We start from the raw sequence: 23,004 nt of genomic DNA, 5'->3' as shown, positions 1-23,004 counted from the left end.
TGCATGGAGGTGGGTGGAGGGGTAGGCTGTGTGCATCAGGGCCTGGGAGCAGAGATGGGAAGAGGGCTGGAGGACAGCTTTATCTGGGGGATGGAGAGGGAAGGCTATAGACAGTTTGTGAACTTGACGTGCCTGGGTGTTGAGAAGTGGAGAGAGACTCAGATGGACCTAGAGACCAGGGCCTGAGTGACAGGGCAGGACAGTGACGTTGCTTACAGTGACTGAGAGAAGGGACTGCAGCAACATGTTGGCAGGGATGCAGCCCTGCTGCAATAAATAATGCTAATATCTGCTTTACAGGGGAGGAACCAAGAGGAAATGAAAGAGGGACAACAACTGAATCCAGAGCTCCCAAATTCTACCCTCTGCTCCAGTACATCTTCAGGGAGGAGAAAAGAAAAGAGTTCTTCACCCTGAGTCCCTGCCTCGCATTCTGCTGGCAGCTTGCCTTCATCTCCCTGTGAAATCGCATCCTATGCTACCTTGGAACATTAATGAAAAAGGAGGCCTTCAGCTCAAGCAGGGCTTGAGCCTGGAGCAAGCATGTCCCCACAGAACAGCACTGATGCCCTGGCCTTCCTGCTCGTAGGCATTCCTGGGCTGGCTGATCTCCAGCGCTGGCTTTCCATCCCTTTCTTTCTGATGTATCTCCTTGCACTTCTGGGAAACTGCACCATCCTTCTGGTTGTGAGAACATATCCATGGCTCCATGAGCCCATGTACTATTTCCTCTCTATGCTGGCCACCACAGACCTGGGTCTAACCCTGTCCACCTTGCCCACAATGCCACAGGTGTTCTTGTTCAATGCCATGGAGATCAGCTTCCCAGTCTGCCTCCTCCAGATGTTCTGCATCCATGCCTTCTCCTTCATGGAGTCCTCAGTGCTTCTGGCCATGGCCTTTGATCGCTACGTGGCCATCTGCTACCCACTGAGATATTCCGCCATCCTTACGCCTACAAGGATTGCAACGGTTGCACTGGGGATTGTCTGCCGATGCACTCTCACTCTGCTCCCGTTAATCTGCCTTCTTACACGCATGTCATTCTGCAGGTCCCGTGTGCTTTCTCACTCCTACTGCCTGCATCAGGACATAATGCGGCTGGCATGCACAGACACCACGCCGAACAACCTGTATGGCTTAACTCTAGTGCTGCTGATAATGATCCTAGACCCAGTGCTTATCACCGTGTCCTACATCATGATCATTAGGAGCGTGCTGGGCACTGCCTCCAGAGAGGAACGGGCCAAAGCCCTGAACACTTGCATATCTCACCTCTCTGCTGTCCTGATCTTCTATGTCCCCATGGTCGGCCTGTCCATTATACACCGCTATGGGAAGACTGCTGCACCCATTAGCCGTGTTCTCATGGCCAACATCTACCTTTTCATCCCACCTGTCTTGAACCCTATCATCTACAGTTTGCAAACCAAGCACATTCGCAAAGGCGTCACCAGGCTCCTGTGTCAAAGGCTGGCCTGGCCTGGCCGTGGCCAGCAGCCCGGGAGTCAGGAAGAACTGGGAAGCTTGCCAAAAGGAAGAGCATAGAAATTCTGACAAAATGTGACAGGGCAAACAGAAAGAGGAGCTTAAGAGAGCTCAAAGAAATCAATGGGAAGAGCACCTTGTGAAGGGTGCTCAAAGGGACAGTTAAATGTTCACTAACTTTATGAAAAGCAGCAGTCCAGCTAGGAAACTGATGAACTACGTGGTGACCCAGGGTGAGAGTCTTACTCAGAGGTGACAAGGCTCTGGCAGAGAGGCTCACTGAATTCTTTGCACCAGATTTTGCCACTGAAGGTGGTGGGTAGACTCTTACACCTGATGCAGTGCTCATAGCAGATGGACTGCAGGATCTTGATCAATCTGAAGGAAAGATGGAGGAAGGATTACACCAAATAAATGTCAGTTAAATAAGAGTAAGTCCCAGGACCATGAGTCGTTCACCTGACAGGCCATAAGGAACTCAGGTGTGAAACTGCAGAACTGCCGGACCCAGCACGAGGATGCATAACTCCGTCACAAATGGTCCCTGTGCTGGAGGACAGGGGATTGCCACTTGAACTCCACTTGCAACAGGGACTCTAGGGGGGCCCCTAAGATCTGCCGACCAGTGGGCCTGATCTCTGTCCTTGCTGAGACAGTAGAGGCTACGGTAAAGAATAAGGTCACCAAGCATACAGAGAAGTGTGGTCTTGCAAAGAACCAGCCAGGCTACTGCAAAGGGAAATCCTGCCCCCGCAGTAGGTCAGACTTCTGTGAGGCTCTCTACAAACAGGGAGATCCAGTGGATGTAAGACATCTGGATGCCCCAAAAGTCTGATTAAAACCTATTAAAGAAATTAATGTGTCAAGGGGTTCGAGGAAACCTTCTGTGGGTGGGAAGTTGGTTAAAGTAAAGGGCAGGCCATTTTCAGTTCAGAGAACAGTCAGCACAGAAGACCACAGGGGATGTCTCCTAGGATTCCTTTTCTACATCGTTTTCATCAGTAACCTGGACGAGGGAGTGTGCAGTGAATTCTCAGAGCTTGCAGATGACACTAGGTTAGTCACTGGACTAAGAATAAGTCTTCTGTATTTTGGTAAGACAGGTAAAACTGTCACTGCAAAACCAATAAAGTCTTGATTTCATCTACAAGCTGTGCTTCTTTCTACTCATAACAAGCTGTTGAGTTTACCACAGCCCAAACTCGCAGAAACACCATGCAACTTGGTCTCATTTCAATCTGGTAAGTTATTGTAAGCAGAGAGACTATTTGGGTCACAGGTCGCACGGAACTGTGTTTCAAAGCTCCCCATGCCCATTATATGGATGACGCCACTGAAGTGTAAAGACGTCCTATAAGCAGAAACAGATCTAGGAGCCTGCATTGTGTTTGTTGACTTAGTTTCAGAGGTCTGCAGCACACTGCATGTGGTTTTGGTGTTTTTGTGGTGTTCAGTAGAGAATGTCTCTGTGAATTCCTTGTCAAAGCCATTTTGAATTAAAAACTAAGCCTTGCAGGTCAAGCCACCAAATGAAATCTTGGGCCACCATGTCAACCCCCAACACAGCCTGTGGGACCACAGGAACTTCTGTCATCATTGGGGTTAAGAAAGACGATGCAATGGCAGCAGCTGTTATCATCTGTGTCAGAGATTCCCCAACTTTCTGGACACAGGTGCCAGCACTCAGCCTTGCCACATCCCACCAGGCTCTCTGAGGCAGCAGCACGAACCACCTTTGCTGCAGCACCCCGGTCCCTGCAGGGCAATGCTCCTTGGCTAAAGTCGGGACAAAAAGATGGAAAGGAAGGACCCCATGCAGTTTTTGCTGGCACCCAGGGGAAAGTCCTCATGCCTCCCTACTCTGAGGCTCTGTTAGCTGTCTTCTTGAAAAATAGATGGCTAGGAAATAAAATACAGTGTTTTCAGGACGGTTTGTTCATTCTTATTATTTTTCTCTGAACACCAAAGGAAACAAAAGAAGCAACATATGGAGAATGAGCAGGAGCCCTTTTTCAATGCCACGGCCTTCTGGAAGGACTTTAGGTCCGTAACCCATCTCTGGAAAATTCATTCACACTTGCCCAAGTCATATTAGGCAGGTACAGGTTCTTTTCATTCTTATGAATAGTTGTCACCCTTCTAAGCGGTAATAAAACAGGATAGGACAAAAAGGACAGGGTACAAAATTGCCTTGAAGTCCCAGATGGCAACTACTTGTAACTTGCTTAGAGGGCAATATTTATTTTGAAATAAAGCATGCTTTAATTTGGCAGGAAAGGTTATAAAAAGATCTGTTTCATAGAAACTGAAGCTACAGACTACACTATAGACTACAGACTACAAAAGGATGCACACTTTACAGTGTACGTTAGCTTGCAATTGCAAGAAAATGTACCAGACTGCAGTGCGTTTTCTCTCTTGAAGGCCCCAAACCAAGACAGCACATGTCTTTGGTAAGACGCCTGTTTCAGCACGTCTAGACGTTATGGACAAGGTGCAAGATGCTGTGGGTGCAACCCTTTGACCTGTGTTGACCAGAAGGACAGAGGGGCATAAAGTTTTCTCTTGAACTTAATATCCGCCAAATACAATCCCACAAACTTCTTTTGGTGCCAGTTCTTCCCATGAGGGATCTGGAATAGTGCTGATGGAGGCACAAGGTACCACAGGGCCAAATAAATGTCACACCCCATAGGCAACAGTATGATGAAGCTTTTCAGGAGAAGAAGGGCTTCTGGTTCCCCTGCCTCACTGCTTCTCAGCCTGGGACCCGTAAACCACTTCTGCATGCTCACACCTGGCAGTGATGGGGTAGGAGAGCTCCCAGAATCCAGGAAAGAGAGACTCTGCCATTTTGGGGGTGGAGGCGTTAGTCCTTGCTTTCATCTCATCCTCCTCAATGGAAATCCTTGTTCACTGCCAGCTTTCCATGTATTTTCCTTTCTTTGTTTTTCCAGAATGTTTCCTTCCTTTTTCCCACATCAGCTTGCCTTTTTATGCTTATATGTACAGGGGCCACAAGGGTACGTGTCAAGGAGAGGAAGGTTTCGCGGAGAGGTTGTGCAGTCTCCCTCCTTGGTGATTTCTAGCATCCAACTGAATGAAGCCATGAGCAAGCGTGTATTTCTGGCATATAAATGCAAATCCTTGCCACAGTGTGCCCTTGTGGCAAAGGAGGCCAACAGCCTCCCGGGCTGCATCAGGAGGAGCATGGCCAGCAGATCAAGGCAGGTGATCCTTCCCCTCTACTCAGCCCTGGTGAGGCCACACCTGCAGTGCTGCATCCAGTGCTGGGCTCCCCAGTACGAGAGAGACATGGAGCTACTGGAATTGGTCCAGTAAGGGCTACTAAGATGACTAAGGGACTGGAGCATCTCCCATATGAGGAGAAGCTGAGAGGTGGGCCTGTTCAGCCTGGAGAAGAGAAGGCTTTGGGGGAGACCTTATCAATGTGTATAAATATCTGATGGGATGGTGTAAAGAAGACAGAATCAGACTCTTCTTAGTGGTGCCCATTGACAAGATGGGAGGCAATGGGCACAAACAGAAACACAGGAAGGTCCATCTGAACATAAGGAAAAATGTTTTCACTAGGAGGGCTGTCAGACACTGGAATAGGTATCCCAGAGAGGCTTTGGAGTCTCCATCCTTGGAGATATCCAAAAGCCGTCTGGGTATCGTCCTGGGCAACCCGCTCTAGGTGACCCTCCTTTGAGCAGGACATTGGACTAGATGATTTCCAGAGGTCCCTCCCAACCTCAACCATTCTGTGATTTTGTGATTTTGTGACCTTTTTTTCACAGTACGTTATTCTGAAAGATATTCTTTACCCCACTCTAGTTTGTAGGGTTTTTTTCTAGTCTCCTGGAGGGCAGTGGCTCCTCTGGCAACTGGGATACCAGCAGCACAATGGGTGCTTGGAGAATGTAAGAATATCTGGTTTGTAAGGAAAGCTGTTTTGTGAGGATATCTGGTTAATGGCTATTCATCATAAAAGTCTAGGGAAAGAGACAGGAAAGGTAATAAACTAAACAGCCAGATACACAAATGCTGTCGAACAGAGACAATAACAAAGAGCAGAGCTCTCAGGTCACTGATCAATGCACCACTGAAGGAACTGCTCAGAGGTGACCAGACCTTTGTAACTGCTGAGATGGGGGAGCAAGTTTACTATGGGTCTCATGGGGCTGGTGGGAATGTGCAAAATGTATTACGGACCGCTTAGGGCAAGGGCTGAAAGTGGATGAAAGGAGAGATCAGAGTGGATCAGGGGGAACAAGTCGGGGAAAACGGAAAGAGCAGCCAGTGAGACCAGCACTCTGGGGGACGGATACTGGAGAGACCCGTTTGTGCTGTGCGTGAGCAGTGTGGGATCTGCCAGGCAGCTCCAAGACGGATCAGCTGGCAAATAAGAACAGGATCAGGCCACGTGTGTTGCTCACTTTTACATGCATGCGGTTTGTGTTTGTATGGTGCCTGCAAAAGCCTCCTTGTCCTTCCTCCCTTCTCCTCCCTTCACATGTCAGCTGGGGTGGGGGGGTTGCTTGTGCGTGTTTTGGGGTACCCGCTCAGCCTGTGTGGCCGGACTTGCGGCAGGGAACCACAGCAGCACTAGCCAGCTGCACGGCAGAACTTCCCTGGGTCCCAAATTCCCCCAGATTCAGCGACGTTTAGCAGAGCACATGCACAAATAAAGACGATTCCCAGGGGACGTCTGATCCGTGAAGCCCACAGCAGGACTTGGTTTCCCCCCGTAGGCATGCAGCAGAACAGAGAGGGCAAGGAAAATAAAACAAGTGGGAAAGAGGGTCATGGGAATGAGCATTTTTTGCATGTGTACGCTTCTATGCAGAGACATGGTTGATGGCTGCGATATATGTTGAAGATCTGTGATAAATAAACTATATGACCATGCAGCAAAATGTAACAGAACAAGACAGAAAAATATATGATATAGGGGAAGTGATGGTACCAGCAAGAGATCACTGTGCTAGATATAGGCAAGCTGGTTCTGTAGAGATCAGATCCGTTCAAGATCAGTGACAGAGCCATTTGTTTTTCGTTTTTCACAGATCACTGCCTGACCACTGACCTTTTTATGACCCTCCTGCATAGAGGAGTGCATTAAATTCCAATTACTGCAGAGCTAGACAGGGGAAGTTCTCTCTTCTGGGACATGCGCAGAGCACTGCAAGGTCCAGAGGTTTCAGACTTTAAAGTTTTATTGTCTAGAAAAGCTCTTTTTGCACATTTCAGAAGTCTGCCCACCTTTCTCAGAGCCTTGTACAGTTGAATGCAAAGGAAGCAGGATACCTTGCTTTACAGGTGGGGGGATGTGAAAACCCACTCAGAGAGGAAATATCTCTGCAGCACTTGCAAGTGTCTTCCCCCCCCCCCCCCCCCCCCCCGGTGCTCACAGAATACATGGTGGTGAATGGAATAAAAAATTTTAATCAGGGCAAGTTTGACAATCTTTTTGGAAGAGAGAGAAATTGCAGGTGACATTGCAGCTACTCTGTGAAATGCATGTGCAGCCACAGGAGTGTGCTCACGTGAGCAGTGGTGAAGAACAGACTGTCACAGAGTGCTCACAGGGCCCAGATTTGGCAATGCCCCTCCTTAGGTAAACACAAAAATGGCTGATGAATCCCCAGGGAGATCTCCAGGTAGTCTGAAATCAGCCTGTTGTCCCCCAAGAATTTTGGTCCATTTATTGCTAAGTGAAACTTCTCCCTACAGATCTTAAATCATCAAGCACGCTTCCACTTGCCAGGTGTGAATGAGCACAGATTTACATGCTCTGTAATCTTTATTCTGCTTTTTTCTCCTCCCTGATGCTTCCTCCCGTTGTGTGCTGCTGTGCATCCTGGGCTGACCTTTCTGCAGAGGGATGTGCAATGCCCCAAGGCTTATTCCCTGCCCTGCATGGGCAGTGCAGAGCCCCTCCCCATCCAGGACAGCTGTGGCCATTGTCTCCAGGACAGCTGTGGCCATTGTCTCCAACATGCATGATCTGCATCTGCAAAGCAGCAAGGATAGGGCAGAGAAGGAAATGGTTGCTGGAGCTTTCTGGGCTGTTCACACCCCTTCTTTGAACAGGGCAAATGGGAGCAAAGACCCCCACAGCTGATTATTTGGTCCCTGGTGAGACGGGTAGAAGGGGTCTGACTGGGGGAGCAGTGTGTCCCGGGATATGAGGCCCCACTCAAGCAACTTGTGCAGACACACGTGCTTTCCCTGGGATGTCCCATGTCACACCTCACAGGGAAAATGCCTGCAGTCTCCACATTTTTCACATGCTGAGACACGCAAAGCAGTGGCCCCTCACCCCACTGTAACTGGGGCACCAGTGGCCTGGGCTCCTGCAACTCACAGGGATGAGGCGAGCAGCGAGGATTTTGTCACCACCCAGGCAAAGCTCACACCTGAGCTGGCAGGGAGAGCTGCATTTGCAAACCCTTCCCAGACTCCCTGGGGCCACTCAATTCCCCCCAAGGAGCCTCCAGTGACTTTGGGACTCGCTGCATGAGCCCTCGCTGCAGGTCCTCCAGGCTCTTCTGCACCCGTGGTGTGGGGACCACCAGCTTCCCGAGAGACCCAGTGCTGCCCACGGCATAGCACAGGGAGCCACAAGGTGCAGGAGGGGTGGTGGGATGACCACCCTGATGTCTCTTGTCGGGATGGACTCTGTGACCAGCTTTTTCCTCCCACATGATGCAACCTCTCCCTTGGCTGTTCACACCTGGGAACATCTGGTCACTCTTCAACTTAGGAAGGGCTGCTGGAGACCACACATCTTGGAGCAACAAGGGCCCCAGCAGCACCCTGGGTTCCACAGACAGGGACACAGCCAGGGGATGGGATTACCCTCCTACACTCAGCACTTACTAAGCCACATCTAGCTACTGCATCCCGTTTTGGGCCCCCAGTACAGGAAAGGCATTGGCAAACTGGAGTGAGTTCAGCTGAGGGCCACCAAAATGGCTGAGGGTTGGAGCAATACCCCATGAGGAGAGTCTAAGGAATGGGACTTGTTCAGCCTGGAGAAGACAAGGCTTTGGCAGCCTCGTAGCCCCTGCCTACAAGGAGGTTATCAAGGAGATGAAGCCAGGCCCTTCACAGTGTCGCATGGCAGGAGGATGAGAGACAACGAACATAAGTTAAAACAAGATAGGTTCAGACTGGATATGAGGAGAATTTTTTCCCCACAAGGACAGTCCAGAAGGAGCAAATTGCCCAGAGAAGTTCTGCAGTCTCTATCCTTGGGGGTCTTCAAGATCCAACTGGATAAAATGCTGAGCAACCTACTTTGACCCCAGGAGTGCCCCTGCTTTGAGCAGGAGGTTGGGCTAGAGACCCCCTGACATCCTTCCAACCTGAATTACTCTGTGATTCTATGATAATCATCTGCTGATAGAGACATAAGTGTTCATCAGCACCTAGGCCTCCTGATGATTCGCCTTCTTAAAAGCACCTGGCATTGCCCTAGTCACCTGGGAAGGGTCTCGATCTGTGAAGCCTTGTGCACTAGTGATTCACCTTCTGCTACTCCCTTGTGTACCGAAAACCGGTGTGTCCAAGTCAGAGATAGCATTCCTCCAGCACCTCTCACCGGAGGAATTCCTAGGGCTATTGCAATGTGGGTAAGTGGGAACAGCGAACACATCCCTGCCCGTGGCAAAGCAGCCACCCCAAGACTGAAGACCACAGCTTGTGATAGCCAATGACAAGGGCAGTGTTTAAACTGAGAGGAAAAATAAGATTTTGCTTCTTTCTTTCTATTTATGAAGAAACAGATCTATTGGAAAAAAAGAGAATATAAACATTTTCAATGGATTGGGGGGAAAAAAGAAAACTGAGAATGAACATTTTAAATCTGTTTGTTTAATTTTAAAATCCTATTATACAACATTCCTTCCCAGGATCTTCAACCTTCTTGCAAAACATAAAGTGGTGGCACTGAAAAAAGCTAGGTACAGGGTTATTTTTTTCCTTTTCCATTCTGCAGAAAGGCATTATGGGAAAATTACTTTTTAAAGTATGAACCCGTGGATTTGGTGAAGGCCAGTCAAAACAAATGCACTTTGCTTTCAGACCTTCTCTGTTGGACCTATGGCTTTTTGCTTTCCATTGTGTTACAAGGGTTTTGTAACAGTGTCCCACTGGTAAAAGAGTCATGAGAATAAAGAAAGGAAAGGTTGTGAGGAATTCTGATTTCATCTGGGATACCTAGGAAGTATTAAAAAAAAATACTTGAAAGAGAAAGACCTTGAAATTGATTCATAACTCTTTAGGAAGTCTGCACATATCTGAAATGAAAAATATGAAGGATATCCCTTACATCTACAACTCATTTATTTTCTGCTAGAGAGACTGGTATTTTCTTGACTGTAACTAGTAATTTAAATTATTTTCACTTTTGTTGCCAATAACTCTGGGTCTGAAGTTTGTTCAGCGTCTGCTACAAAGAGGCTGAGATGTCTCAGCTGAACACCTAGTAGGTCAGAACAAGACCAGAGAAGTGAACTCCTTTTTCTGAAGTGAATTTTTACACCTATAATATCACTTGCTGTAATTACTTAACTCAAAGATTGTTGCTACAGCCAAAGTTTCTGATAAAAACCTTTATTATATTAAGATATTTTTTGAAAGTGAATGTGCCACGGGCACATAAATCATTCAGTAAAGTACAACTTGAAAAAACAACTGTAGCATTCACTCAGCTTTTCCATTGCTATGGGAAAGAGATGGGAGCTAAGAAGTGCAGTGGGGAGAGTCTAGATATCTTTATTAGTTTGCTGAGCCATTTTTCCCTCCCACAAAGCTGTCTGCCTGGTCAGGGCTGGATTTGGGTCATCCTACTAGATTCACTGCAACTTTGGTGGGGATAAACACCTTTAGGAGGAGTTTACAATTGCTATTTTTTTTTTTTTTTGGCCTTGTGATAGTGCCTAGGAGTCTCCTGGCCAAGTGCTGGGTGCTGTACAGAGGACAGTCCCTGCTGCAGAGACTCTGAGTGAAAAACAACATGAGGTGGTGTGAGGGCACAGGAGACAACAGCCGAGCACAGGTCACTGAGCAGTTCTGATTTTGTATATGTGAATTAAATTCAGGATCCTCCTCTGTATCTGTTTGGTCCTCACGCCGTAGATGATGGGGTTGAGCACAGCGGGCACCAGGATGTAGACGTTTCCCATGGCAACACGGACCAGCGGAGCCAGACCTCTCCCAAACCTGTGCACCACGGACAGCCCGATCAGCGGCACATAGAAGGCCAGGACCACGCAGATATGGGCAACACAGGTGCTGAATGCCTTGAGCCTCTCCTTCCACGACGCCAGCTGCAAGACGGCCCTGAGGATCAGGACGTAGGAGATGCAGATGAGGAGGACGTCCAGCCCCATGACCAGCAGGATGGCGGTGAGACCGTACACCACGCTGGGGGTGGTGTTGGCGCAGGCCAGGTTCATCACGTCCTGGTGCAGGCAGAAGGAGTGCGACAGGACCCGCGAGCTGCAAAAAGGAAGGGGCAGGAGGAGCAAAGGTAAGGGCAGGAAGAAGACGACTCCCCTGGCCGTGGCTGCCAGGCCTATTTTCACCGTCAGGGCGTTGGTGAGGATGGCGGCGTGTCTCAGCGGGTGGCAGATGGCCACGTACCGATCCACGGCCATGGCCAGGAGGACGGTGGACTCAATGGCCGAGAGGGTGTGGATGAGGAACATCTGGAGGAGGCAGGCGCCAAAGGTGATCTCCCTGGCGTTGAACCAGTAGAAGGAGAGGACGCGTGGCACCGTGGACGTGGACAAGGCCAGGTCGATAGCAGCCAGCATGCAGAGGAAGAAGTACATGGGAGCGTGCAGGCTCGGCTCCGTCTTCACGATGAACAGCACTGCGCAGTTGCCTGCGACGGCCACGATGTACACGGAGCACAGAGGGATCGCCATCCAGAAGTGGGCAGCCTCCAGCCCGGGGATGCTGGCCAGGAGGAAGGAGGAAGGGCTGAGGTCGGAGCTGTTGGGGGAGGGCATGGCACGTGGGGCGATGCACAGTCACACTAGTCCATCCCACCTCCTCCACTGCAAGAGCAGGAGAAAAAACACCATTATGAATCCTTTCCCATGACTGCGAATACCAAGGGGCTTTGCTTGTAAGATGCAATGCCCATTATGGCTATATACAACATACACACCCACAAAATTGTGACCTTTGAATCTGATCAGGAAATGTTATTATTTTAAACAGAAAATTATTAATTTTAAAAAAATAATTATTTTAAACAGAAAATATTATAATATCAACATTTTAAATGGTAAATCCAAGAACTTCAGTTTTGCGTGAATTTTCCTGATCTGCTGCACTGCCCTGTCATAAATGTACGTTGTGAAATTACCTGTATTGCTTCCCTGGTTCACCGCTCACAAGTATTGTGCACACACACACACACACTTGCATATTTATTTGTCTGAGACATGCATATTTATTTGTTTGCATGCACAAAATGGTTTTTCACCTCTTCTTCCCGAAAACATGCATTGAAATGTATGAAACAATGATGCAAAATGTTTTTATGGCAAGCTCTGCATTTTGCTAATGCAAACCATTTTAAAGGTAATATTTCATTGCAAAGAACTTCTCTTTCTACTGCCCGTCTGTGGTGAAGCCCTTTCTCTAAAACATTGGTTGCATATTTTTTCCTGATGATGGGTTTTTTCCATCTTGAATCTATAACAAATAAGACTCACATTCTTATAGCTTTTAACCTTTTATACACAATTTACAGACAGTGCAAATAGACTGTTAATATCAAATTGCCTAAAAGGCATTATATTGATGAAATTCTCAGCAAACCGCTTACATTAAGATGCAGGTTGAATGAACAAAGCACTTCGGTTATCACCAGCAATTATCTGAGCTAACTTACCTGCCAGCCACTGAAATGTGATCATACTATGAATCTCTAGAAAAATATCTGCCATCCTATTCATTTCTTATGAGAGAACGCGACTGGGAGACATACACACACACGCCGAATTATCCCTAGATATTTCAGTTAATCTTTAGTTCTTTGGTGTTGATAAATGCACCGACATTTTCAGATGTGAATAATGATTTTTGATAGCTAGTGCAATGAAGACCAGGTCCTGTAAGGACCTGCTCTCTGAAGAGATAAAAACTGTACTGTTGTCTTTAAAAACACCAGCAAATACAAATTATTTTCCTAGGCTGCTCCTTCCACCAGAAAGCAGCAGTAATTGCATTTAGCAAGACGTGACCACCTGCAGACAATAAAACTGTCCTAGCCAGAGAACCACGAGCAGCAGCCATCAAAGCTGATCTCAGTGTAAATGCTGATAAACACTGACCAGGCTTCTCCCACAGAGCTGAGAAGGCTCTGAGGCTCCAGCTTCCCAGGATGAAGCAGGCAATGGAGTAATCTTCGGCATCTGAATGGTCCCTTCTACTTCTCCTACCAGCAATGTCAGTGAGAGGGGAATATATGATGCCTTCTCAAAAGCCCTTTTAGCTATTTCCTTATTTTTCAACCTCCAGTAATTTCAAGCTTTCTAAAAAGAAACATGCATAAAAGGTCGTTCTAATGAGATCTGTTTTATTAACCATCTGGGACCAGCTCTCTGCAGAGGCCAATGTGCACAGCTCCACTGATTTCTGCTGGGTGATATCTGTGTAAACTGTCCCAAGGGGAATTACAGATTTGGACATCTCTTGTGGATTTGGCCTGTTGACTTCTGCTTTCTAAATATATGACCTGCAAGGACTGCAGGGGCCCCTTTGCATTGCAAGCAGACTCAAAAGGGTTGGGAAGAAAATGAATTCATGGATGAGCTCCGCTGCCTGAATTGCCCTGCCTCTGGTGCAGCGTGCATCCCTAGCCAAAGGAAGGGTGCAAAAGCCCTCGGCAGGAGTGGCCACCTAAACATGAGTGACACTTGCTTTGATAGCAAGTACCGAATGCCCCTGCAGAAAGTGAACGTGACAGTCACATATGGGACAATCAGGCCTCTTCCAGCACGTGGATAGATTCGTGTAAACTCTGACACATAAGATTTCTCGCTTCTTCTGTATTTTAGTTAGCACTAACAGTTGTAACCCCCTGTTTTCCAAGAAATACCCTGTTCCTTTTAGATCTTGCTAAGTTATTTTGGACTTCATCTGACTGCTTCATGCAGAGCTTGGATCTCCTTCTGCTCTGGAAAAGTACGGTTTGCAAATCCAGCTTTCTGCATCCAGGTGCTTCGCCTCCCTCCCAGCTCTCTGATGCTGTGTCTTGGACCTTTTCCACCTCTGGGACAGCATCTCCCAGGGATTTTGAAAGTCCGTATGCTCAGATTTCAAAAGCTGGCTACTTTTGTGGAATGGACTGACAGTCTTAATGCAGTGGCAAATGCTGTTGATACTTGTCTTCTCCTGCTACTAGAATTGACCAAAATTTTTCATCTATATATTTTTTTCCCTTAAAACCCTAGCAAGCCACATCAACTAAGCAGCTTTGTGAATATGTAACCATTTTTCCATATCATCTTACCAGTAAAAAGTGTAAATCAAACCAAAATACTACCTCAGAATGAAAAGAGAAAATAAAAACTAAAAACATAAGAAATCATTCAAAATCAAACCATTTTCAAAATAAAATGAAAATTTCATCTTAATTTATGGTTTGATCAAATGGTTTTCTCCTATATTTTTGGCATCACTTGTAAGTAGAAAAGCTATCTGACTGTCTCTGTTTGCAACTCAGCTGTTATTTTATAAATATGCCCATGTCCTGGTCAGGAGCTTGCTGTGTTTTGAGTCCTACTCACTATGCCCGTGTTAATGCAAGCAGAGCATGGGCTTGAGCCTTGTCGCCCAAACATCCACACTGTTTAACCAGCTCCTCGCCTCCAGGGACAGCTCCAATTGCTGCCAGGTAGCTCTGGCCCAGGCAATGCCCAGGCAGAAAAAAGGTGATAGAACCAGCCAGGGAGTAATGGGAAAGGGGGTAAAGCCATCCTATTTAGGGGAGGAAGAAAGGCTAGGCATGTGGATGTGGCAAAGTAGTATAAAGTATCTCAAGGACAGCTAATGATCCTTCCCCGTTTTCCTTTCCTTTCCCCTTTTTCCTTTCCTTCTCCTCCTCTCGTCCCTTCTCACGTCTTCACATTAAGAGATAGCTGTGGTTTCCTATTCCAGCAGACTTTTTCACGCTTTCCAGTTGCATATACACAGTGCGTGGACACAAGCACACAAGTCGCATTGCCCTGCTCCAGATCCCGAAGCAGGCATGCAGCTCCAAGTGATCATCTGAGCCTTAAGTTTATCGATTTTAGGGAAAAGGGCCCTTGGGCAGGCTGACCACGGCAGTCCTTCCTGCCACTGGTACTGGCCTCCACCTCGCGCCAGCCTCTCATCCCTGCGGACCACAGCGATGTCCCTCCTGCCCGGGGAACTCACAGGACTCCATGCTGAGGCTGCTTTCGACCCCATGGCAAAGCGAATGTGGTCTTGGACAGATGCCTCTTGCCTGGGAGCCTGCCAGGGTGTCCCTGACCAAGTGCCCTGAGGACCAACTGGAGCTAGGACCTTGCTTGCTGCTCCACTCCCTGCTCCAGCGGCCAGGGCAGAGGCAAGGAGTCTCTCCCACGGGTGGGAACACCCTTTGGGAGACACCTCTGTTTGGTATTTTCAGTTGGAAGTTTCCTCTGCATTCCCACTTCTCAGGGAATTCAGGTGGAAAAAGAAAAATCTTCCTTTTGGATTCAGTTTGGAACAAGTCCAAAGTGAAAGCAAATGACACAAACTAGAAATCCCGATTTCCGGCTAGTTCAGGCCGTAACAATGCTCTGTGCCCACGCAATGCCCCTCTCCTTCCGCCGCTCCGGACGCTGAATCTGCTGACGCCAGGGTTCACATGGACAGAGCCTCTGTACTGTGGCCAAAAAGCAAAGCTTACAACGGGGAGTTGCAGGATGCTTGTTTGCTCTGCGGGTGTGCACAGCAGGAAAGGTCTAGCACATATTGCCACACACCATGAGCGCTCAGCAAGCTGGTACCTGCTCTTGGATGGAGATCACTGGAATTAAGTGAATGCAGCTGTGTTTATACAAGTGAAGCAGTTATTACATTATTACAGGAACCGGACATGAGCCCAAACGAGAATCCTGTTGTAAATCAACTTTATTAGCATTTTGCAGAGATATATTCATTTAAACTAGCTACCTGATAACAGAAAACTCAACATGGGGCTGCACTGAGCCAGGCTGGCTGGATTGTCTCCGTGTGCAGGGTGCCCCCCCCCCCCCCCCGCTTTATGGTAACCGATAGTGTTGTAAGGAATGTGTCAGCTTCCAGCACCTCCCAGAAATTAACCCATCGCAAACCCTAGAGGTAGCAGAAATGTTGGCTTTTTCAACGGGTCTGAACTCAGGACCTCACAGCTTATCAGACCTGACCTCCATCATGGGTCTAGCATGGTCTAGTCTGGGCTTGTGGTTCTCCAGAGTCAAACCAGAACATGTTCCAATTGAGGGCAAAAATGGATGTAGTTCTGCAAGAGCCAGCCCAGCCAGGAAATAAAACAGTCTACATCTGATATTTTTTAAGGTAAACAGGCTGTGCTATGCAAGTTACCTGTCTTTCCCATGGCTCTTCCTGTGCCTCCTAGGAAATAAATCCATTGGCAAATACTGTAAGTGATCGGATGGTACAAAAAGCACTCAGGGCATCATGGAATAAAAATTAGCTGGTTTAAGTGACTCATCTATCTCGTTTTTCTCTTACGCAAATGTTCAATCACAGTTATCTTTTCCATTCCCTATGGCATCCAAAATTAGATTTTTGAACATATGTTCCTAAAAGACGGTACCTTATATAGAGGTTCCCAAATATACTTGGGCATCTGCTTAGTACCCTCTGGCTACACAGGTTTGGAAGTGGATGGGGAGACAGATGAAGCTCTGCTGAACCGGGTAATGGAGGTGGGCCAACTGCACCGTAAGCCTCACTTCTCTGTGGTCTTCTGGTATGGTAATAAATTGTCTACACACTTCTTCCCTGGCTGCCCCTACCACCTGAATGCACATTCACTTGGGGCACAGGCTCTTTGGGCTTTTGTTGTTTCTCAAAATGGTTATAGCTAAGAAGCACAGAAGTCAGGGAGAAACACTCTGGAAATTTTCAGACTGGGAGCAAAGCTGTGCAGGGTCCTGCAGGCAGTGCTTCTCTCCGGCAAAGCTCTTCTCTAGGCTTTTCTGCTGAAAACTGTCTTTCTTGTTTGTTTCCATATTCCTTTTCTCTGATAAAAGCTAGCTACCTGCACTGGGGTGGACTGTAAATACTTCGAGCAAGGAGTGCTCCCATTAAAGTATTTACTTCCAGTAATTTTTGCTGCTGCCTCAGTGTTTCGTGGGCGAAGTGGGCGTGCACTGTGAGCCCTACTGTGCCTACCACTGAGGCAGAGGTTTTGGTGGTGTTTTGCTGAATAGTACATTACTCTGTGCAATGACCCACTGGGATCTTCATCAAAATAACTAGCACTACCCAAAACAAACAGTGGCCTGGGAATCCTTCCCTTGGGAATCTTCCCTTCTACATTTCCAATTTTTTATGGAGATGTGACCTTCTTTTCTCTCTTTGATCTATGTATGGTTATAAGTAGAGCAGAACAGAAAAAGACACCAGTCCCAACTTAGTCTAAAACTCTCCAAAGGAAGTACTAAGTGCTTAGCAGGCCAGTTCTGGTATGAAATTTCATCCCTGCTTATACTGCTTTGTTGTTTCACCCTTCCAGGGTGAATGCTGACCATTTCTTCATAGTCTCCACCCTGTTACAGGCTGGGCAAACTATGGCATACAAGCAACAAAAATATGGATCCATCAGTTGGTGGCATGGAAGCTTCTGGGCAATTTTATTCTCTCCGTGGGAGAAAGCAATCATGAAACCCTGCTGCGTGCTTGGTTGAGACCCATCCTACAGCAGAGCGATAAGATGCTGTGAGACACTATCAGTTCCCACCTGTGAACTGCGCCTGGAAGCTCCTCCCCGTTCTCTGAGGGGTACATCAGTGCCTTATTGATCTCAGGCAGATTTTAGTGTGTGGCCATAGTGTCAGGAGGTTTAGTCGTCACTATTCCATCTTGGAAACAGAACCCTCCTTTATCAGTATCAAGAATGCCAACCACACCAGACCCTCAGGCACCATCCAAACAAAAAAAACCCTAATGCATACAATCCTGTGCTCATGTACAGCAAATCTAGAAGATTTTATGCAACACTAGCCTAATATCCCTTGTCATATAAGCAGCAAAGAAACAACTTCATCATGTCTTTTGACCTTTTACAGTTAATAGATCTTTTATTGAGGCTGTTGCATTCTAATACACACATACACTAAATCCATTGCAAAAACAATGGCTGGAACATTAGACTTGGAAAGATGGTAAGGCTCAACGAAATCAACAGGAGATGCAAAAGCAGCACTGTTGGTGTATATGGCAATTTAGAAAAACAAATGAAGATGAAGGCTGTGTCCTTTGGGGGGAGGGCTGATGGTGCCAGGGGCCCACTTAAAGGGATCTCATTCTCAGAAAATGCTCTATGCCCAGGCCCTGAAAATGAGGCTCCTGTGGGATGTTCTCAGTTGAGCAACTAATGACTGGGATATTCAGAGCGACTCCGAACTCTTGGCCCAAGCCCTGCCTGGTAGAGCTTGCCACCTGGGCTAGCTATGCTATGACATGAGGTGAGGGAGCGATGACCCTGCGCTAGGAGGTCTGAGTGAAGGTTAAACGCTGTTATCTTGCTACCACAGTTTGCATAACATGCATTACAGAGGCTGTTTGCTCCACCCCACTGTGTGACCTGAAAGGAGATAGTCAGGCAGACCATTTTCCCACAATTGTCTCCCTACAATTGGGTCCTTCCATCTGTATATACCACTGGCAGCAATGCATGGAGTGTTCACAGGCTGCCAGATGGAACTGAGTGTCATGGCAGGACAAAAAATGGGAGAACACAAGTCTGGGTTGAGGTGCAACTTCCAAGTGGATTTGCAGTTCTTTCATCCTAACTAACAGCAGTGATCCCAGCGAATGGAGTGCCAAGAAACCAGTCTATTAGCACTTTCTACCAGAAGTGGTGGAGGAAGCTATCAGCTGGGCTAGCTCTTCCTCCGCAGTGCTCTGAGAAAAGCCCCCCGCATATGGCTGGATTTTATGCTGTAGATAATGGGGTTGAGAGCAGGGGGAATTATAAGGTAGGTATAGGCCACCAAGGTGTTAACCAAGGGAGGGATGTTCTTTCCAAAGCGATAGATGATGGACAGTCCGATCATTGGGGTGAAGAATATTAGGACAGCACAGATATGGGAGACACATGTATTCAAAGTCTTGAGACACTCATCCTTGGTTACAAGGCCGATAACAGTTTTAATGATCAGGATGTAGGACAGCGCGATGAAGAAGAAGTCCATTCCCACCGTTGATAAGAGAATAATCATACCGTAGAAGAGATTTACTTTTATATCTGCACATGCTAGCTTCATGATATCAGCATGGAAGCAAAATGAATGAGAAAGCTCATTCTTCTTGCAGTAGGTGAGTCTCTTCAGCAAGAAGGGTACTGGAAGGAAGGAGAGCACACTTCTCAATATAATTGCCAGGCCTATTTTTATGACAGTCGTCTTGGTCAATATGGATTGGTATCTCAGTGGATATGAGATAGCAATGAACCGATCAAACGCCATTGCCAGGAGCACAGAGGATTCGATTAGGGACAGCATGTGGATAAAGGACATCTGAGTGAGGCAAGCGTCAAATGCAATCCTTCGGATATTGAACCAAAAAATGCCCAGAGTAGTAGGCAGTGTACATAAAGCCAAGCCTAGGTCAGTGACCGCCAGCATAGAGAGGAGGTAGTACATTGGTTTATGAAGACTTCGGGTCTTCTTGATGATAACGAGGATCATACAGTTCCCTAAGAGAGCCATAAAGTACAGTGCACAGAAAGGAATGGAGATCCAGTGGTGAAGGGCTTCCAGCCCTGGGATGCCCATCATGAGGAAAGCTGAAGGCTGATAGAAGGAGCCATTGAATTCCCATGTGGTCTGTGAGTCATGCTCCATCCCAGCTCAGATCTCACATGACCTATACCTAAAAAGAAATCAACAACAGAAACTCCACATAGTCGGCCTCTCTACTGAATAAAGAAGTGGGTGATGTCAAGCCTCACATCCCCCAGCCTCCCTGCCATCCTATGCAGATGCCTCTGTGCTATTTAGGACATTGTCATAATTACCATGGAGTCACATATGATTACACCCTGACTGCCCATCAAACCATAGAATGGAAATAGAATAGAAAACCATAGAATAGGAAAAAAAGACACCCAACCTCTTAAAAGGAAAATTGTAAACTTCCTGGTGAGTGCTATCGTTTTACAGTTTTTCCCAAATTCCGCACGCTGAGTTGCTGTGTTGAGTAAGCAAATGACTTCACCATGGCCATCCTAACCAAGACTAAGCTGCTAAGCAGATGGCTTCTTCTTCATGTTAACTAAAGGCTGAAGGACCAGAAGATGGCAAAAGTTAAACTCTGACTTCTTACTATGTAACATTGAAAACAAATGACAAAATATAACAGAGAATCAGGCACTTAGACTGGTGCTCACAAACCAGGCAGAGATGGCTTTATGTACACTGCCTACTACTCTGGGCATTTTTTGGTTTAATATCCGAAGGATTGGGTTTGACGTTTGCTTTGCTCAGATGTACTTTATCCAACCTGGTTGTCTCCTGTGATTAAATGACTGGCTGTGTGGATGGGGGGGAAAGTTGTGGATGTGCAAAACAAGAGCTAATTAAAGGGGAGAAAAAAACCTTGACATTTTAGTCTTAAGGGGCATCCTGTAGGGTACAAAACAAGCAGGTCAGAAGTCTGAATTATGATTTGAAGAAGCAAGAAGGGTTTAATATAACATGGTTCATTTTTGCATAAACACACTTATCCTCCGTGATGTATTTATTACGTCCCTAACAAGATTTCATTCCATTAGACTGTCAGCCTGTGTGTGAACAGGGTGATAAAGCCCAAAGCTTAGAAAGGACAAACATCTTCCTTCTCCAGGGTAAAAAGCAACATCAACCTGATTGATAGCAACCAGAGAAGAACTGCTAAATCTTTCCTTCTGGGCAGGGACATTTTATCTTCAGGGCAAAGCTGCAAATTAGCATCAGGAGTCCTTTGCCCACACATAGTCCTCAGGGTATCAATTGCTGATGGACAAATTGCAGCCCATCGGAAGAAGGGCCTCATCACTGCATGAGACAGTGGAGGGGAAGCTGCAGCCAGTTACCAGGCAGCATCTAGCACTTTCCCCACAGGCATCGGGCAGTGGTCACTGTTGGCCAAAGGAAACTGTCCAGAGGCACTTTTGGTCCTAACCTGTCTCTTTTGCACTCCCCTAAGATAATAATTATTCCCTTTCTGCCAAGGCAACGTTATCTGATCAGTGAGAATTAATCAGTACCGAAGAAAGCATAGAGATACAGACTATTGCCTTATGCAATTCAGGTTCATCTGGAGACTGAGTGCATGCATGTATGTCTGTCTAATAGTCTCCCTTACTGCAAAATCTGACAGATATCTAGGAATCGCAAAGATATTAAGATTTCCTGGGTTTCAAGAAATATGGAGGAGGATAAGGATGAGAGATTCTATTAGTGCATGCTCAGAAAGAAAGGACCCATCAGAAACTCACTGGGGTTCAGCACAGAACAGGTATGTTGGGGTGCTCCTCCTGCAAGAAAACCTTCACGCCAAGCTCAGACCTCATCAGACACCAGGGACTCCTACCACACTACACCAAGTTATAAGAAATGGGCTTTATTAGCTCTGCTCGCCTCAAAGCGACTCTGGGAACACAGCACCTACAAAGCTTGATTTCTGTTGACTTTAAAGGCAAGAATAAGAATGTGCTATTCCCCCTGGCTGAGCCGGGCTGCCAGACAGTGGAAGAGCAGCTGATTCCTCTTTGGGCTTGCACATCAAACAGCACAGCGATTCAGGCATTGCAATGGCAAAACCTTCCCCTGGAGGCATTCACCGGTTTACCGCGTGCCTACAGTGCCAGGGTCGTTGATGGTGATGCACGGGGCACACCACAGAGCTGGAGGCTGCGAAGGCTGGATGCTGGCTGAAATTGCAGCTCCCTGCTTTATCAAGCAAACCAGACCCAGCTGGTGCCACGGAGTGGCATGGACCTCCTGAGCAGTGCCTCAGAGACGCACTCCCCGCTTACATCAGCACCCAGGCCCCGTAAACCACAGTCACCAGATTGCACGCAGGGAGTGCAATGCATTTGTGATGAAGACACTGCTAATTATCCCGGGTACTTACCGAGATCAGCAGCCTGGGCCGGGTGTTTTACGACCCGCGCACACGTTTCAAGGCAGCACAGTCCGGTTACAATCCACAGGAGGAACTTGCATCCACATCCTGGTGTTAGGAGGGCGGCATTTATAACTTACCCTGAAGACTGACCCCGTTGCAGTCACACAACCAATCGGGAGCCTCAGCGGAGCCCAAGCTCTCCATGCGTAAACAGCATGAAATGTATGAGTGAAAATAGTATGTGAAGTAAATGATCCTTTCCATTTATGATGCTCTCCCAGCAGGAATGATTTTCTCTTGATGGTTTATTGGGCAACATGTTTATAGTTCCCTGTGATTTATGGCTGGCAATGCTGCAGCATACTGGCAATACACATAATTTTTATTGTGAGAATGGATCTGTAATGCAACTAATAATAAATTTTGCAAGAAGAGTGCTTGCAGCATCCCTCCAAGGGAGTAATAGAGGTGAAAGGGCGTTAGCTATCCCCTCCACAAACAGCGATATGGAGAATGTTTAATTAAAATCATTATATATTGCACAATAAAAACAAACTAAATATTGCAAAATCAAACACAGACATGTTAGTAGATATCCTCTCAGAGGGCCCGGAAGCCTGTTGTATCTGAATGTCTCATGATAATAAATTTATCTTTACCGTCTCAGCTGTGAGGTGGAAATTGCTATTAACCCCTATTTCTGTGGCTCTAAGCTAAGACACAGAGGAGCAAAAGGGTATGCCCGGTCTCATATGAGGAGTCTGCAGTAAATACAGTCATTGGACCTAAGTGATACTATTAAAATGGTAAATTAATGCTGGCTCGTTGCCCGCAATCTATCCCATTAAATTGTCTTCTCCCTGGCATGGTGCTGCCCTGACCAACAAGGGCTTCAGCAATTCCCAGGCAGGGGTTCAGGAGTCCGCGTGGGCAGTTTTTACATGGCCATCTCATTTCAGAAGCTAAAGGGTTTGCTAGCCTTATCCACCACCTGGTGCTGGCTGACCTCAATGCCAAAGAACAGCCCTGGGCACGTTTAATTTACAAGTACAGATGTGAGATGTCTGTCTGCTCCTAGCTGGTTCTTCATCCTCAAGGCCAGACTTGTGGCTGAATGAATATGCTGTGACT

General features: G+C 47.1%; 2 protein-coding genes across 4 annotated transcripts; one reads left to right on the top strand and one right to left on the bottom strand.

Annotated features, from left to right (window-relative positions):
- Positions 1–493: 493 nt before the first annotated feature.
- On the top strand, positions 494–1,548 carry LOC135327845 (olfactory receptor 51I2-like). Its single transcript, XM_064508840.1, has one exon. The coding sequence runs from the start codon at positions 544–546 to the stop codon at positions 1,546–1,548; it is 1,005 nt and encodes a 334-aa protein (XP_064364910.1). The 5' UTR covers positions 494–543.
- Positions 1,549–10,417: 8,869 nt separating this feature from the next.
- LOC112995001 (olfactory receptor 51E2-like) lies at positions 10,418–22,082 on the bottom strand. 3 transcript variants are annotated; one of them, XM_026119696.2, is made up of 2 exons: positions 21,880–22,082; positions 10,418–11,564 (listed from the first exon to the last, which is right to left on the bottom strand). In XM_026119696.2, exon 2 carries the CDS (start codon positions 11,514–11,516, stop codon positions 10,560–10,562), a length of 957 nt encoding a protein of 318 aa, XP_025975481.2. In that variant the 5' UTR covers positions 11,517–11,564; positions 21,880–22,082; the 3' UTR covers positions 10,418–10,559. The 3 variants fall into 3 exon arrangements, 2 of the variants coding, with proteins under 2 accessions (XP_025975481.2, XP_025975480.2); XM_026119695.2 differs by lacking the exon at positions 10,418–11,564 and adding an exon at positions 17,859–19,635; XR_010387351.1 differs by lacking the exon at positions 10,418–11,564 and adding an exon at positions 18,966–19,105.
- Between the last annotated feature and the right edge of the window lie 922 nt (positions 22,083–23,004).

This window comes from Dromaius novaehollandiae, chromosome 1 (assembly GCF_036370855.1).
Source record: "Dromaius novaehollandiae isolate bDroNov1 chromosome 1, bDroNov1.hap1, whole genome shotgun sequence".
Taxonomy (NCBI): Eukaryota; Metazoa; Chordata; class Aves; order Casuariiformes; family Dromaiidae; genus Dromaius; species Dromaius novaehollandiae.
Note: the sequence above shows the minus strand (reverse complement) of the source record. Positions and strands in the feature narration are given on the sequence as shown.

What these genes read in the sequence shown, in the direction of transcription:
- LOC135327845 (XM_064508840.1), top strand. Translation starts at nt 544, where the DNA reads ATGTCCCCACAGAACAGCACTGATGCCCTGGCCTTCCTGCTCGTAGGC.
- LOC112995001 (XM_026119695.2), bottom strand. Translation starts at nt 19,607, where the DNA reads ATGGAGCATGACTCACAGACCACATGGGAATTCAATGGCTCCTTCTAT.